General features: G+C 49.8%; 2 protein-coding genes across 3 annotated transcripts; one reads left to right on the top strand and one right to left on the bottom strand.

Moving 5' to 3' along the window:
- The first annotated feature begins 309 nt into the window (after nt 1-309).
- Nucleotides 310-3,997, top strand: ATP5F1E (ATP synthase F1 subunit epsilon). Its single transcript, XM_025470555.3, has 3 exons — nt 310-666; nt 2,232-2,358; nt 3,840-3,997. The coding sequence occupies exons 1-2, from the start codon at nt 635-637 to the stop codon at nt 2,353-2,355; spliced, it is 156 nt and encodes a 51-aa protein (XP_025326340.1). The 5' UTR covers nt 310-634; the 3' UTR covers nt 2,356-2,358; nt 3,840-3,997.
- Nucleotides 3,998-5,907: 1,910 nt separating this feature from the next.
- Nucleotides 5,908-15,291, bottom strand: TUBB1 (tubulin beta 1 class VI). Of its 2 annotated transcripts, XM_025470551.3 has the most exons (5): nt 14,490-15,291; nt 13,054-13,175; nt 9,440-9,548; nt 8,830-8,940; nt 5,908-8,734 (listed from the first exon to the last, which is right to left on the bottom strand). In XM_025470551.3, exons 1-5 carry the CDS (start codon nt 14,851-14,853, stop codon nt 7,635-7,637), a joined length of 1,806 nt encoding a protein of 601 aa, XP_025326336.3. In that variant the 5' UTR covers nt 14,854-15,291; the 3' UTR covers nt 5,908-7,634. The 2 variants fall into 2 exon arrangements, with proteins under 2 accessions (XP_025326336.3, XP_025326337.1); XM_025470552.3 differs by lacking the exon at nt 14,490-15,291 and having other exon boundaries at nt 13,054-14,044.
- Nucleotides 15,292-15,412: the final 121 nt, after the last annotated feature.

Raw genomic sequence — 15,412 nt, 5'->3', positions numbered from 1 at the left:
AGGCCCGGGCGGCCGGGGCATCTCACCCTGCCTAGCGTTAAAGACGGAAGCTGTTCTGTTCCTTCGCGAGAACCTTCCTGGTCCCTGAAAACTGCCCTCGGAACTGTGGCGTGCCCGTGTGCCCCGCGGCCCTGGCGCCCCCTGCCCACCCCACCCCACCCCGCCCTCTGGCCCCGGGGGCGCACGTCGGGGCGGCCCCCGCAGCGCACGCGCGCGCCGTCAGGGCCGGGATTCGCTCGGGCCGCTGCCCCGGGGCGGGGGGGGGGGGCAGCCCGCGCCGCCCTCGGCTGCCCTCCCGCCCCCGCCGCCCCGCCGGGGTACTACGGAAGCCCGCGGGGTACACCGGGGCTCCCGCGGAGCCAATCGGGGGGCGCGGCCGGCCGGCCCGCCCGGGGATTGGCACCCGAGGCCCCGGCCGCGCGCCCCCATTGGCTCCCGGCGTCGGGGGGATTCCGCGGCGGGGCAGCAGGGGCTGCTTGGGAGGGCGGGCGGGGCAAGAGGCGGTGAGATTGGCAGGTCCGGAGTCCCGCCTCTTCCGGTTCCCAAGCCTGACCTTCCTGTCGCTGGGCCGCGCGCAGAGCCGACATTGAGGCGTCCTCGCGATTCGACCCGACGCGCCCGCGCTCGCGACATCATGGTGGCGTACTGGCGACAGGCTGGACTCAGGTAGACCCGCGCTTCGGGGGTGCGGGGGGCCGGCGGCGCGGCCCGGGGTCGGAGGTCACGGCGGGGGGCGGGGGGCGGGGGTCGGGGCCGCGGCGGCGGGGGGAGGGGAGCGCGGGCCCAAGATGGCGGCGGGGGGCGGGGGAGCCTCGAGCCCCTGCGGGGACCCCGCTGACCCCCGTCGGCGAGAGCAGTGGAGGCCGCCGGAGCTCCTGCGTGCGGCCCGCGCGACCACGCGACCTGCGGGGCCGAGGGGGGGGGGTCCCCGCCTTCACACCTGTGGCTTCGTGCACCCGCTGCCATGTGAGCTGACCGGGTGGCACCGCGGGCACTTGCGCGACACGGAGCAGCCGGAGGCCCGGCCCCGGGGACGATGACGGCGGGCGCCGAGGGAGACCCAGGCCCCAGGCGCGGGGCGGGTTACTGAGCACCTGCTCTGACAGGTGCGGTGCCCCCCCTTCCCCCGCCCCCCCCCCTCCCCCCCCCCCAGCGGGGCTCGCATCGTTATCCTCCTGGTTGATTCTCTCGCGTCTACAGGTGCATAAGCTCTCCGGAAGGATGGAGCAGCCTGAAGGTCAGCCCAATTAGTCAGAGCCTGAGGAGGCATTGAAATGCCTGCCTCTGGCCCAAAAAAACAAATCTGAAACCTAAGAAAATAGACAGCAGCACTCCTTCCCCCCTCCCCCCTTTCCTGTTTTCAAAAAGTGTAAAAAGTGAGCTGACATTTTTTGGAAAATAAGATGTTGATGGGAGTCCATCTACCAAACAGGAAGCAGGCTGTTAGATGTTTTGTTAGAATTGAGGATGTTCTGTAAGGACTTTTCAGTTTCATTTAGAAACCTTAATTGGGAAGTGTCATCAGTGGCAGACTTGTAGAACAAAATCCAATATTCTCTCAAGAAAACCTTGAAGTAATCAGAGGAAGAACTATTGAATTCAAAATAGTTTTCTTCCTCTTAATTACATATACTTTATCTTGTAAGAATAGCATAAAGAAAAAAAACTTAAGTAAAAAAAAAAAGGTGGGGGGAAATACTTATAGCCTCTCATAACATTTTGCTCTACTTCCTGTACTGTGGGATTTTTCTTTTTTTTTTTTTTTTTTTTTTATTTATTTACGATAGTCACACAGAGAGAGAGAGATGCAGAGACATAGGCAGAGGGAGAAGCAGGCTCCATGCACCGGGAGCCCGACGTGGGATTCGATCCCGGGTCTCCAGGATCGCGCCCTGGGCCAAAGGCAGGCGCCAAACCACTGCACCACCCAGGGATCCCGGATTTTTCTTTTTTAAAATCATTATGTATCTTTTACTTTAACATGTACTAAAGAGGGAAGATGGTACAAGGAAGAAAAACCAAAGATTACCCATCCTAATGTCAATTAAGACTTAGGTACATTTCTTTCTGGTCTTTTTCTCTGTGTAGATTGCTTCTGGCACGGATCATTTTTCAATCCAGTTCTACAATAATGTACAATCTAACCAAAATTAAGTATAGGAAGAAAAAAAAAGTAATACCAATTTGGTCGGATCATTGAACATTAATTTTATGTTATCTTTTACTTCCAGCTACATCCGATACTCCCAGATCTGTGCAAAAGCAGTGAGAGAGGCACTGAAGACAGAATTCAAAGCAAATGCCGAGAAGACTTCCGGCAGCACCGTAAAAATTGTGAAAGTGAAAAAGGAGTAATCTGTAAGTTACTGATTTGTTAGAGAAGACTTGCATCTTGTTTTTAGAGTACCTTCAAAACAAAGTAATTTTAGTTTTGAATTCTGACCGTTTTTTTGGTCAATCAGTACATTCAGATGTTATTTAGCAGGGTAATAATTTAAAGCATACAGGTGATAGGATTCCTGTGGCATCATAAAAGAATCTTGTTTCGGGCCCTGACAAGCAGAAGTAATTGGCACATTGATTTTCAGCTCATTTAGCAGTGCTTAGGTAGAGAGCCATCTTATTTTAATTAAACCTGTTTCATTTGTCTGCACAACATCAAATAATTTGGAGGATAAACTCCCCACTTTTTGTAATTGCTGTCGGAGTTACATAACAGTTCAGGGGCATGACAAATTGCGGTTCTTTGCGTCTTTATTCCCCCACATCTGCTAATGTTCTCACAAATGACTGCTTCCTGAACATGACGGCTACAAGCACAGGCAAGGGTCCTGTGATTTTATCAAGCAGTAACATCTGCAAGACCCTGCAGTGACAACTGTTTTTGCTAAATTTCTGATTCTTTCGAAGGCCTTGGTTCATCTTTCTTCTCCAGAGATACGGGACATGTAGAGTGAATTCTGTGCAATAACAGTTTTGTACAGTTGATAAATTCTGACTCTTCGTTCCCAACTACCGAAGTGATTTGATCTCCAAACTTCTTCTTGACGTTGTTATTTCAAAGATAAGCAAGGCAAATAACCAGAGAGATGTTTTTCAGATTTAATTTTCTTGTTTGGCTTTAAAAAAGGCATCAGACCTGCAGTAGCAAGGAAATGTGATCAATATGAATCCTTTGGCAGCTTGTGGTTATGAGCAATTTTACTTATTGGAGCTGTCTCCCCTAAGCACTTTTCATTTCCATTTTGAATTAGTAAATATTTTATTATGAGTCTGGAGATGCGGTGTTTTGAATGTAGCCCTTTTTCTAGGGGCTCTCTGTCTCATCTCATAATTCTAAGTAATGAGACCTGGTTTTATCTTGCATTGTTTTGTTTTAACAACGAGCTAGCTGAGAAAATCACTGAGACCCTGCAGCAGAGCCGAGCCAAACTCTGCATCAAGCTACCTTGACCTTGTGATGTCCTTGGGATCAGGAAATGGTGTCCAGCTACAGTAAACAAAATAGAACAGCAAAACTGCTCTCCATATGCCCTGCAGGGAATGCTCCCAGCCCAGGAGCACAGGGGGCTTTTAGTGTCTTTTTAAAGGCAGAGTAGTTTCTTTATTGCCAGGAGTGTACTTGGTCCTGCTTAGGAGGGAAGAGTCCCCCGTTCAGTCAGGGCCATGCAGGTGAACCAGCACTTCTAACAGCCAAGAGCCAAGAGTCAGCATCAGCCATGCAAAGTGACGCCAGAGTTATACAGTTCGTGACAAGGAAGTCCTTGCCCATGTTCATGTTGCATTTTTAAGAAAACACAAAAGACTAGCAACTGGTGCATTTTCTTCTTTCCTCCTAGACCCTGACTAAAGCTTGAAATGCTACATTTTCCGAGGTGAAGATGTGTGGGTACATGTTATGGCAGATTGAAAACGATATCCCTTCATGGAAAAAAAAAAAATCCCTGTCTTGTCCTAGGTTGACAATGCCAATAAATTAAAGTATGGTTCACTCTCACTGTTGGTTTTTGTTTTCCTTTGGACTTTTTATTCATAGGAACCATGTACTGCTGCAGGATTAGGACCTTGCAAACCAGAGTTTCTTATGGTGGGGGGAGGCAGATTTAGTATCTCATGAGCAGAGGGAAACAGAAAAGATGTTTTAAATGTCTCAGGATAGAAAGTTCTCTTTTTCATGGTATCAATTGACAAAATTAGCCTCTTGTTGAGGCTCTCACTGTCCCTTATCTTTGAATTGCAGAAGGCACGGCAGAGTGGTGGACGGGTTTTTATCCACTGGCCTCATTCTCCTGTGCAGCTTCCTTAGCCAGTAGTCTAAATGACAATAATTACTAAAAGCATAGATTAGAGGGGAAAAGTACTAAATTGTGGTCTTCACTTTTTATCATACACTTAAAACCTGTGGAGAACTGCTCCTGTCGGGATTTAAGCAAGAAATGTGCTTCACGTTGTTTTGTAAATGAATCTCTGTCCTGGGAGTGCTCCTCTTGGGAGATGGAGCAGAGCCATTCAGTACATTGCTCATCAAGTTGATGGCCGAGCTGTAGTTAAATCTTTAAAACTTGCCTGCAGGTCTCGGGCATGAGGAAGGCAACTGCTCTGTGGTGTTTGCACAGTGACTAGCTTCTTCATTAAATACTCAGGCGTGAAGACTTGTTGCAAGTGTTTTGTTTTTATCTTCCTTTGAAACTTGGAAGCACTCAGCTGAGTAAAACACCCACTGCAAAGTTAACTGCTTGATTTTTAACTGTTTTGGAGAATGGAGAAATAAATTTGAACAGGAAATTTTGAAACACTGTTCAGCTTCTATGCCAGGACCAGTTCTCACCATGGTACTTAAGCTAACAATAAGATGTGGGGGCCACTGAGCAGTGCTGAGGAGGAGCCCAAGAAAATGCTTTTGTTCTGCCTTCTGCAGGCGATTTCCTGCCCCGGGACACTTGACCTGTAGGTTTTATTTAATTCTTGGCCCAGGACATGCAAGGAGGAGCTTCTGGATGAGTGTGAGAGCTGGGCCACTGGGCGGTAGCCACTTGAGGGTCCCGTGAACTCTTTGCCTGGGCTGATCTGCTGTCCTGAGGTCAGGGCACCTCAGTTGCCAGCACTTCGGTTCCCAAGATCAAGGTCCTAGGAAGCATCTTTCATTACAGGATAGAAATAAATGGATCCCAAGGCTGTCAGGCCTTTTTCATAGACGAACAAAGCTGATGGGCAAAGGGCTGAATTCTTTCCAGCTGAGTAACTAGAGAGAAGTCATCTCCGGGAGAGTGGCAGATGGGGTAATTAAGGTGAGACTTAGGGATGGGGGCTGGTGATAGGGAACTGGGTAAAGTAACCGAATAAAAGACAAGTTTACTACCCAACGAAGATTCTTCAAGCCTCTTTCTCTGTGATTAAAAATCCTGAACTGATACTGGGATAAAGTAAACTCCTGTATCCAGGCCAGCTGGCAGGACTACTGTGTCCAGACAACCAGGGGACCCTGATTAGACCTGTGGATATTTCACTAACTAGTTGAGTGATTTTCGAGGGAGTCCTTAATCTCTGCTCATGCAGGGTTCTTGTGGGTAAAGTGAAGGAACCGGACAAGGTCTGAAATCCTGATCCCGTGTCTCTGCCTCTGAGACCAGTGTCGCCATGGCAACCATACCACTAAAGAAATAGGCTCAAAATCTGAGGGGACAGATTTCTTTTGGTTTCTAGTGGGTTTTTTTGTTTGTGTGTGTGTGTGTGTGTGTGTGTGTGTGTGCGCGCGCGCGTTTTAATCTATTTCTACCATACAAAAGAGTAGGATGGTGAGATACATTTTGAAATATTTTTAACTACTCAAATTAATCAGTCTGGGCGGTTAGGCTCCAAGAAAAGGAATTTATTTAGTCTGAAATAAAGCAATTTAGCCATTTAAAATTGAATTTCCTTGTACTTTAATGATTACTATTGAGCAAACAAAAATCTTGACAGTAATATAAATCAGCAGGTTTTTTTTTTCTTTTTTAATTTAGATCTGTATTCTTCCTTGTATCTATTTGATTGCCTTTTTAGATTGGAGAAGGAAAGTGCTAGAGGAAGCATATATAAATTCTTATAACTTCAAAGGTCATAAGTCTTTTTAGTTTCTAAGAAGTTATGAACTTCAAACAGCATAGGTACAGTTTCCTAATAAATATACTTTTGGTTTTAGTGCTTGAACCACAAGTAGAAAGTGTTTAAAACTTTTTTTTTTAAGTGTTGTAGGTAAAAGGCTTGTGAAGCTGATTAGCAGAACCTCATTTTCTCCCCATACAGATTTGGTGTAGTTATATCACAATGCATACATGAGGAGTGATGTTTCTCAGCATGAGCAGCCAGTGTTGTGCAGCCACCTGCTAACCTTATTGCAGATTACCAACACGAATCGGGAAACCAGAGCCTAGTTGGTTGCAAGTAAATATTTCCTGCAGGGAGGGTCAGAGCCTCTTCCATTGCTGACTACCCATGGATCAAATAGGATAGCTCAGTGGTAATTCTAGAAGGCCATTAAGACCCTTATGGCCCTGGAAGGGATGGCTGTGCTGTATGTCAGAAATAGGTAAACTGTAATTAAAAAGTTATGGATGATTTGATTACACTCCTGTGTATTTGGTCCTGTTGTAATGTGAGCAGATTAAACTCTGGTAATGGCTAAAGCTGTGTCATCATGCAAACATTTATGGCAACTTCTGCAAATTAATTTGAACTGTAAAAGTTCCCTAATGAGCTCACGTCCTCCACAAGGAGGAAGGACACTGCAGCGGGCGGCTGCTGAATTCCTGCATTTGAATGGTTGCCCAGCACACCGGGTGCCCTTTCTGAAAGAGCAGAGGCTACAGAGCGCTTTCAGAAAGTGTTTACTGAATGAAAGTGAAAAGGGCATTTTGAAATAGCCTTTACAAGGAAAACTGAAGATGGTGATTAATGAATTCCCAGAATCCAACACTCATAAGAAACTATCTCAACACACACATTAAAAGCTAGCTATTCAGAAATAAAGATCAGAGGATTGGAGTTGGTGAGTTTTGCCTGTTGTTTGGGGGAGGGAGGTTGGCCAGGTATTTTGATGAAAAGCATTGCCACTTTTTTTTCCTCCCATTTTCCCTTTCCAGTTAGTACGCTGACGTGCACACAAGGTCTACACAATTCACTAGTGGATGCTGACTCACTTGCCTTGGCTGCACAGCTCCCCACGTACCAATTAGTCACCTGGCTCTTCTGGAGGCCAGCAAGTACCAGGAGGTAGGATGCTGGGCAGCACACATGACAGAACCTAGGGTAAGACTCTTAGCAAGGGTGCCAAGCAAGGGTGGCAGGGTGCTTGTCAGCACCATGAAAGGGTGGAGAGCACATGCCGCACACCCGGAGTCTTGGTGTCTGGTAGGGAGCTGTGCGTGCAGTGACTACCCAATCAACATTGTTAAACAAAGGCAGTGCTTCGCAACAAATTCACTTTGCTATTAAAAACCAGTTAATAGAGTTTGCACAGGAGTATGGAAGTCTCAAAGGTTAGCGAATGCCAGCGGGAGGCCCCAGTGCCCCCAGCTCCCACCTGGGCCCTGTCTCCGGGATGCGCATGTGATCATTGGGGCGGACAGGAACCCTGCAGGGACCCTGCTTAGGCCTCACGCGGCCTCACCAGGTACCTGGGGCCCGTCTTCCGGCTCCATTTCTGCCTCCCCCACGGCCTCTGCGTCCTCCTCCTCCTCAGCGGCTTTGGCGTCCTGGAGCTGCTGATACTCGGACACCAGGTCATGGATGTTGCTCTCGGCCTCGGCAAACTCGCCCACGTCCATGCCCTCGCTGGTGTACCAGTGCACAAACGCCCTCCTGCGGAACATGGCCGAGAAGTGCTCAGCCACGCGGCTGAAGAGCTCCTGCACTGCCGTGCTGTTGCCCATGAAGGTGGCGGCCATGCTCAGACCCGGCGGCGGGATGTCGCAGACGGCCACCTTGACATTGTTGGGGATCCAGTCCACGAAGCAGCTGCTGTGCCGGGTCTGCACGGTCAGCATCTGCTCGTCCACCTCCCTGGTGGACATGCGGCCCCGGAAGATGCAGGCCACGGTCAGGTAGCGGCCGCGGCGCGGGTCGCAGGCAGCCATGGCGTTGCGCGCGTCGAACACCTGCTGCGTGAGCTCGGCCACCGTGAGTGCGCGGTACTGCTGGCCGCCGCGGCTAGTGAGCGGCGCGAAGCCGGGCATGAAGAAGTGCAGGCGTGGGAAGGGCACCATGTTCACGGCCAGCTTGCGCAGGTCGGCGTTGAGCTGGCCCGGGAAGCGCAGGGACGTGGTGATGCCGCTCATGGTCAGGGACACCAGGTGGTTGAGGTCGCTGTAGCTGGGTGCCGCCAGCTTGAGCGTGCGGACGCAGATGTCGTAGAGCGCCTCATTGTCGATGCAGAAGCAGGCGTCGGCGTGCTGCGCCAGCTGCTGCAGGGACAGCACGGCGTTGTATGGCTCCACCACCGTGTCTGACACCTTGGGCGACGGCAGGACGCTGAAGGCGTTCAGGATGCGGTCGGGGAAGTCCTCACGAATCCTGCTCAGCAGCAGCGTGCCCATGCCCGCGCCCGTGCCGCCGCCCAGTGAGTGCACCAGCTGGAAGCCCTGCAGGCAGTCGCAGGCCTCGCTGGCGCTGCGCACGGCGTCCAGCACGCTCTCGGCCAGCTCGGCGCCCTCCGTGTAGTGGCCCTTGGCCCAATTGTTGCCAGCCCCAGAGTTACCTGCGCAGGGAGAGGCCTGTAACCAGGCTGCCTGGGTGTCGGGGTTGGGGGGGGGTGGGGGGCAGATACTGGGGGACCCTTGCAGGAAAACCTACTGTAGATGAAGCTGTCTGGATGAAAGAGCGCTCCCAGTTTGCTGGATCGGATGCTATCCATCGTCCCAGGCTCCAGGTCCACCAGCAGCGCCCGAGGCACATATTTCTTACCTGTGTAGAAAAATAAGAAGAAGTCAGCAAACTGTTGTTTTTCTAATAGTTAATGTTTCATCAAAATAGAACCTTGTGATACCAGTCAGGAAAAAGCTATCCTAGAAGACAGACATTCAGAGTGATATCCTTGACCCCAACAACGAGTGCTCAAGTCTATAAAATACCTTCAAAATACTTTGTCCGTCATGTTCTGTTTTGTTTTGTCGTCGTGCCCATGATGGAGATTATGCCCCTGCTGGAAGTGTCTCCGGGTTTTCATTTAAAAACTAAACAGGAAAGTTGGTGCTTGGCAGCAGGCGTTAAGACACATGCACCCCCACCCCACCCCGTGACTTCATCGGGGGTCCTTCCTTGCCGTGGATGGGACTTGGGGATCCGCTGCACCGGGGATTTCACGGCTCTGCCTAGACATCACTCTGACGCTCTGTTCCCCAGGCCCTCGTCTGACCGCGTCCCTGGGGCAGGTGACCATTGCTACCAGAGCACAGGGTCCTACCGTGGGCCTCGTTGTAGTACACGCTGATCCTCTCCAGCTGCAAAGCACAGTCCCCGCAGTAGCCGCCCACTGAGTCGATCCCGTGCTCATCGCCAATCACCTCCCAGAACTGAAAGCAGCAGGAGGGGAAGTCAGTACAGAGGGACCCCCAGTAAAGGGCAGGTAGGCACCTGGGAGCCAGCAGGTTGACCAGAGAGACAGGAAGAGGGTGCTCCTGGGCCTGCCTGGAGCCGTCTGTCTGGCCTCTCCTTTCCCAGACGTTCTTTTAGGCCCATTTTGTCAATGCCCACTGCACAGTGTAATTTGCTCTTGCCTCTACTAAACATGAATATGAAGACTGTGTTTTATACCCACCTGAATGCCTTAAATAAAATGCCAACACATAAAATATTAAATTGGATTTTGCTCCTATTAAATGGAGGCCGTCATATACATTAAACCTGTCGTTTTACAATTTCACATCAGACAGGGTATCTGTAATTTCACCTTACAGTGCTTCGAGCTAGTAAAGTATAGATCCCATTAAATGAAAATGGACTGAATTCTTATCTGATTTTACAATAATTCCTCCTTCACTTGGGGATTTATTTTCATGCAGTTTTCCAAAAAGCCCATAACTAGGACATCCAGGCACGGCTTTTAGCAGTGTGCATTTTTCATGATCAGGTGTGCACACAATTCAAGATTATGCACAACTCCTGCAACTATTTGAAACACATGACACTTTCAATCACACATACAGTATTTATTAATATAGCTGTGTGCAGAGCTCTTAATATGGAAACAGTTACTGAGATAGCCCCTTTCATTGCCCTAGAGAAGGACATATTCAAGTGCAATGAAAATATATTCATTTATGTTAAAATCCCCAAGGGTGTTTTCCTAGCCCTATCTTATAAGTGATGGCTGTGCCCTGGCCGGGGTCTCATTAACCAGACTCTATTTTATAGTAATTTACCAGCACTGTTCAGGGGCTGAAGGAATAAATAAATTTAAGTTCTATGACACCACCAACTAAGTATGGCCCCAAATAATAAGTAGTCACTAGGGCTCTAACGTTACACCAGAAGACATGATGGTGCGTTAAGAGCGGAGGCCCTATCTCGACCCTGCACTTCCTCTCTGAGCCTGGCTCCAGATTATCTACCCACTTCAGAGGGCAGGGCTGGGGCCTCCCACTTCTCTGTGTTTGACTTAGGAAAGTCTCATCAGCGTGGTGTGGAAAGATGGCAACTTCGTCTCCGGCAGTGATATTCTTTGCCCCAGCTTTTAAATAGCTGCATTAGGGACGCCTGGGTGGCTCAGCGGTTGAGCGTCTGCCTTTGGCCCAGGTCGTGATCCTGGAGTCCACGGATCGAGTCCCACATCCAGCTCCCTGCATGGAGCCTGCTTCTCCCTCTGCCTCTGTCTCTCTGTGTCTCTCATGAATAAATAAATAAAATCTAAAAAATAAATAAATAAAAAATAAACAGCTGCATTAGAAGACTAGTTCTTCCTAGCTGCATTATTCACAATCACTAAAAGGTGGAAACAGCCTATGTGTCCATGGACAGATGAGTAGATAAAATGTGGTGTATCCACACAAGGAACTATTATTTAGCCATAAAAAAGGAAGATTTGGACACAGGCTGCAACGTGGTTGAGCCTTGAGGACATAATACTCCGTGAGATAAGCCAGACACAGAATGGCAGATACTGTATGATGTCACTTTTATGAGGTTCCTAAATAAGTTCAAATTCTGGGGCACCCGGATGGCAGAGTTGTTTGCACGTTCGACTTTTTTTTTTTTTTAAGATTTTATTTATTTATTCATGAGACACAGAGAGAGAGGCAGAGACACAGGCAGAGGGAGAAGCAGGGTCCTCACAGGGAGCCTGATGTGGGACTCAGTCCCAGGACCCCGGGATCATGCCCTGAGCCAAAGGCAGATGCTTCACCACTGAGCCACCCAGGCGTCCCTGGACCTTCGACTCTTGATTTGGGTTCTGGTCATGATCTCAGGGTGGCAGGATCGAGCCCTGCATTGGGCTCCATACTGGGCGTGGAGACTGCCAGAGACTCCCTCTCCCTCTGTGCCCCCACCCTGCTCACACACATTCTCTAAATAAATATGAATTTTTTTAAAAAGTTCAAATTCTTAGCTAGTAGAAGGATGGGTGCCTAGGGCTGGGGGAGAGGAAATGGGGAGTTAGTATATAATGGGAACAGAGTTTCAGTTTTGCAAAAGGAAAAGCAATTTGGAGATTGGAAGCACAACACCGTGAATATGCTTAACACTAGTGAACTGTACACTTAAAAATGATTAAGATGGTGGGTCGCCTGTGGCTCAGTCAGTTAAGCGTCTGGTCATGATCCAGGGTTCCTGGGATCGAGCTCCACATTGTCAGGCTCCTTTTTCAGTGGGGAGTCTGCTTCTCCCTCTCCCTCTGCCACTCCTCCTGCTTGTGCTCTCAGTCTCTCTAATAAATAAAATATATTCTTTAAATGATTAAGATGGTAAATTTTAGGGATGCCTGGGTGGCTCAGGGGTTGAGCATCTGCCTTCAGTTCAGGTCATGATCGAGTCCCACATCGGGCTCCCTGCAGGGAGCCTGCTTCTCCCTCTGCCTGTGTCTCTGCCTCCCTCTCAGTGTCTCTCATGAGTAAATAAATAAAATCTTCAAAAAATGGTAAATATTATACTGTGTATGTTTTACCACAATTGTTTTAACTTCTAATGCAATTAATTTTCTTAAGATTTGTTTATTTTTATTTATTTATTTTAGAGAGAGAGAGAGGCATGGGTTGGCAGAGGAAGAGAAGTTTCCAAGCATATTCCCTGCTGGGTACGGAGCCCACACAGGCTCCATCCTACGACCCCTGAGATCACAACCTGAGCCAAAACCAAGAGTGGGACCCTTAACCGACTGAGCCACCCAGGTGCCCCAATGCAATTTAATTTGTAACGCAGTTCATACTAGTGAGACTAATTTCAAAATGGCAAAGGAAACAATGAGATGGTTGTTAACACAGTACAACTGTGTAAAATTGGGGTTAAAATTTAGGTTGGAGGCCTGTTGGGCTGTGTCATCTCTTAGTTAGCCACCGACTCAGGCACTTTGTACAAAAGTTTAGGTGAGGACACACTCATTTATATTCCTGGGAGTGTATTTTAATTATTTCTGCTACTAAAACATTTAGGTTTACCTCATTAGTCTTCTTTTGCTTACTAAATGGAACAGATGTGGATCTTTTTAAACTTTGTAACATAAACAAGAGAAGAGAGGCAAAGGCATCTTCGTGATATGGTGTAAAAAGTTGCCCAACAAACTTTAGGCAACTGTTTTGAGACAAATTACTGTCTTTAGATACAAAAGTCGTAGGTCACAGGTCATAAAAGTAAACATGGTGTACCTGCAAGTGGCGGCGAGATAACATGAATTCAGTTAACCCTTGCAGCCTGTGCCATCAGCTGTGTCCCCTTCACCATGGGCTTTGTTTAATTAAGCCAAGTATTCAGCAAGTGCAGGCCATCTGCTGGACTTGCTGCCTTGCCTGCTGACCTGGGATACTTCGTTTGTGGGCCACACCCGGGGCCTGCAGGGAAAGCTAGTCCCGGGAATCAAGCTCTTACCTTGGCTCCAATCTGGTTGCCACACTGGCCAATCTGAATATGTACGATTTCACGCATCCTGGCTTTGTGTCCAAGTGTAGGGTCTTCACGGAATCCTGGGTCTCTGGGAGAGCCGCCCTGCACTGGTGAGCACCCAACACGGCTCTGGTCACCACACTGATGGACCAGCTGACCAAGAGGCCCGACTGCTACTCTTCTGCTCTCTGCCTGTCATCCTGGTGGAGGGGGTGTTTCTTCCTCTCCCAACACAGAATATCGCCCAGTCACTTCCTAGAGTTCAAGACCAAAGGCTGCCTTTGTTCACAGTGCCTGGAGGCCTAGCACGAGATGTGGGCCTTGCCGTGGTGGACACTGACCTGTGGGCTCCCTGCTGGGGGGGCTCATGATATGACAAGGGAGCCACAGCTCCCAGCTCATGGGGTGACCAGACCACCTCCAGAGAGCTTTCCCTGACCAAGCCAGCAGTATCATGAGGAATCCTTTGTCTCAACCCATCACTTGACAGGGGAGGCCACCGTATCCAGAGCATGAAGTGACTTCACCGTAGTCCCGCAGCCAGCGAGACATGCCCCTCCCTGGCCTTCAGAACCGGCCATGGCTCCCAGGGTCTCCAGCTGTCTTTCCTCAGGAGTGGTCAGACAGCCACTGAGCTGCCCTTCAGGGAGACATGGGTGGACATTTTTACTTTACATTGTCTAATGATAACAGAAGAAAAAAATTAATTAGTATTTATAATAGGAAAAGGCTAATGAGAGAAAGTTTCCTTTGAACTTGGCGAGAATTGTAAAGGCAACGAGTGATCTTCAGAGTTTGGGGAAGCGCTGTCAAGAGGCACAATCTCAATTCCAGATTCCAGGCTCACCATCGAGGCCTTTCCCAGCGTGACCCCACGCTTCCTCTCCAGCCCCTCTCCCGGGCTTTGGTCCTCAGAAAGCGGCCCTGTCAGGGCTCACGATGCCGCCACACTGGGCCACCAGGCTCGTGGCCACCTGCCCTCCCCTGCCACGCACGTTCACACCGGCGTGGCTCTTCCCCTGCCCTGCATGCCGAAGCCCCTGGGGCAGCAGCGGACAACCACACCGGGGGGCACCTGCGTCCTCAGACCCCCTCTCCAGTGTTGGCCGAGCTCCCAAGGTCCCCGCTCTCGGAACAGCTACACACAGGGACCTGCTGTGTGCTGGGCTCGCAGCAGGAGCCGGGGATGTGGAAATGAAGGAGACCCGTGCGGGGGCCCTGAGCCGATGGAGGAGCTCTCGGTGGCGGACACTGGCCCCTGGACCCGGATTCAAAGGCAGGACGGAAGGTATCAGACCCTCCCTGGACACTCTCTCCCCTGCCTCCCACCGGCAGGTGACCTTGGCGGAAGGGTCGGTCCTGCCTGGGCCCGAGCCCCACCCAGACCCGCAGCTCCTAAACCCTGCGTACTGTGCACAAACCTGGCAAGGCCCAAGGTGGGAGGTCAGTGGTAAGGACAGGAAAGTCACTAACTGCTTTGTAGGAGGGGACTTTGGGCTGCAAAACAGCCCCTACTTCTCCCAAAGGAGCTGAGCCACAACGTAGGAGGAGCTGGAATCCCTCAGGAGAAATCAGACGTGGAGAAGGACTTTGCCCCGTGGGTGCCAGCACAGGCCTGCTTGTCCTGCACTGTCTAGTGACCTCACGGGCCATGTGCCATGTGCGGACCGAGAGCTCCGGGTGACCCTCGGTCAGATCCCGGCCCCGCCGAGAAGCTGCGGTAAGGGACACTAGCAGGACAGCTAAGAAACCTGAATACAGACCATGTAGACCGAGTAACCACATTGTATCCACCGTGTATTTCCTGAATTCGATCCTGGCCTAACGGTTACACAAATGGAAATTCTTGTTTTCCCGAGAAACTACAAAACGTTCAGGGTCAGGAGTCACCTTGCCCCCAGCTTACTGGCAAACAGTTGGGCAACCACGGTAACAATGTGATAAATGTCGAGAGACAGGTTAAACAAATGTGGCAAAATGTTAACAATTGGTGAATCTTTGCAAACTAAGTACAAGATTAATACTCTTGCAACATCTCTAAGGTTGGAATGTTTTTCTACTCCCAGCTGAATGACCACATGATTGCAGATGCTTCTGGTCCAAACCTTGCCACCCCCGAAGGTAAAGAGAAGAAAGTGCAATTTCGAGAGGAGGAAATTTGCATGTACTTAGCATTTTTTCACACGTTAAAAAAAATACATACACAGAATCAACCCTTCAGCTCCCCTAGAAGTTGCCTACCTTCCCTCCTGCGCTCTTCCCTCTGACCCCTCACCTGCCCTCCCCACCCTCCCCTGCTGGCGGGACCTCAGAACTCCAAGGCAGACCCCCCCACCCCCACCCC

The sequence above is a fragment of the Canis lupus genome, chromosome 24 (assembly GCF_003254725.2).
Source record: "Canis lupus dingo isolate Sandy chromosome 24, ASM325472v2, whole genome shotgun sequence".
Taxonomy (NCBI): Eukaryota; Metazoa; Chordata; class Mammalia; order Carnivora; family Canidae; genus Canis; species Canis lupus.
This window is presented reverse-complemented; position numbering and strand designations above follow the sequence as displayed.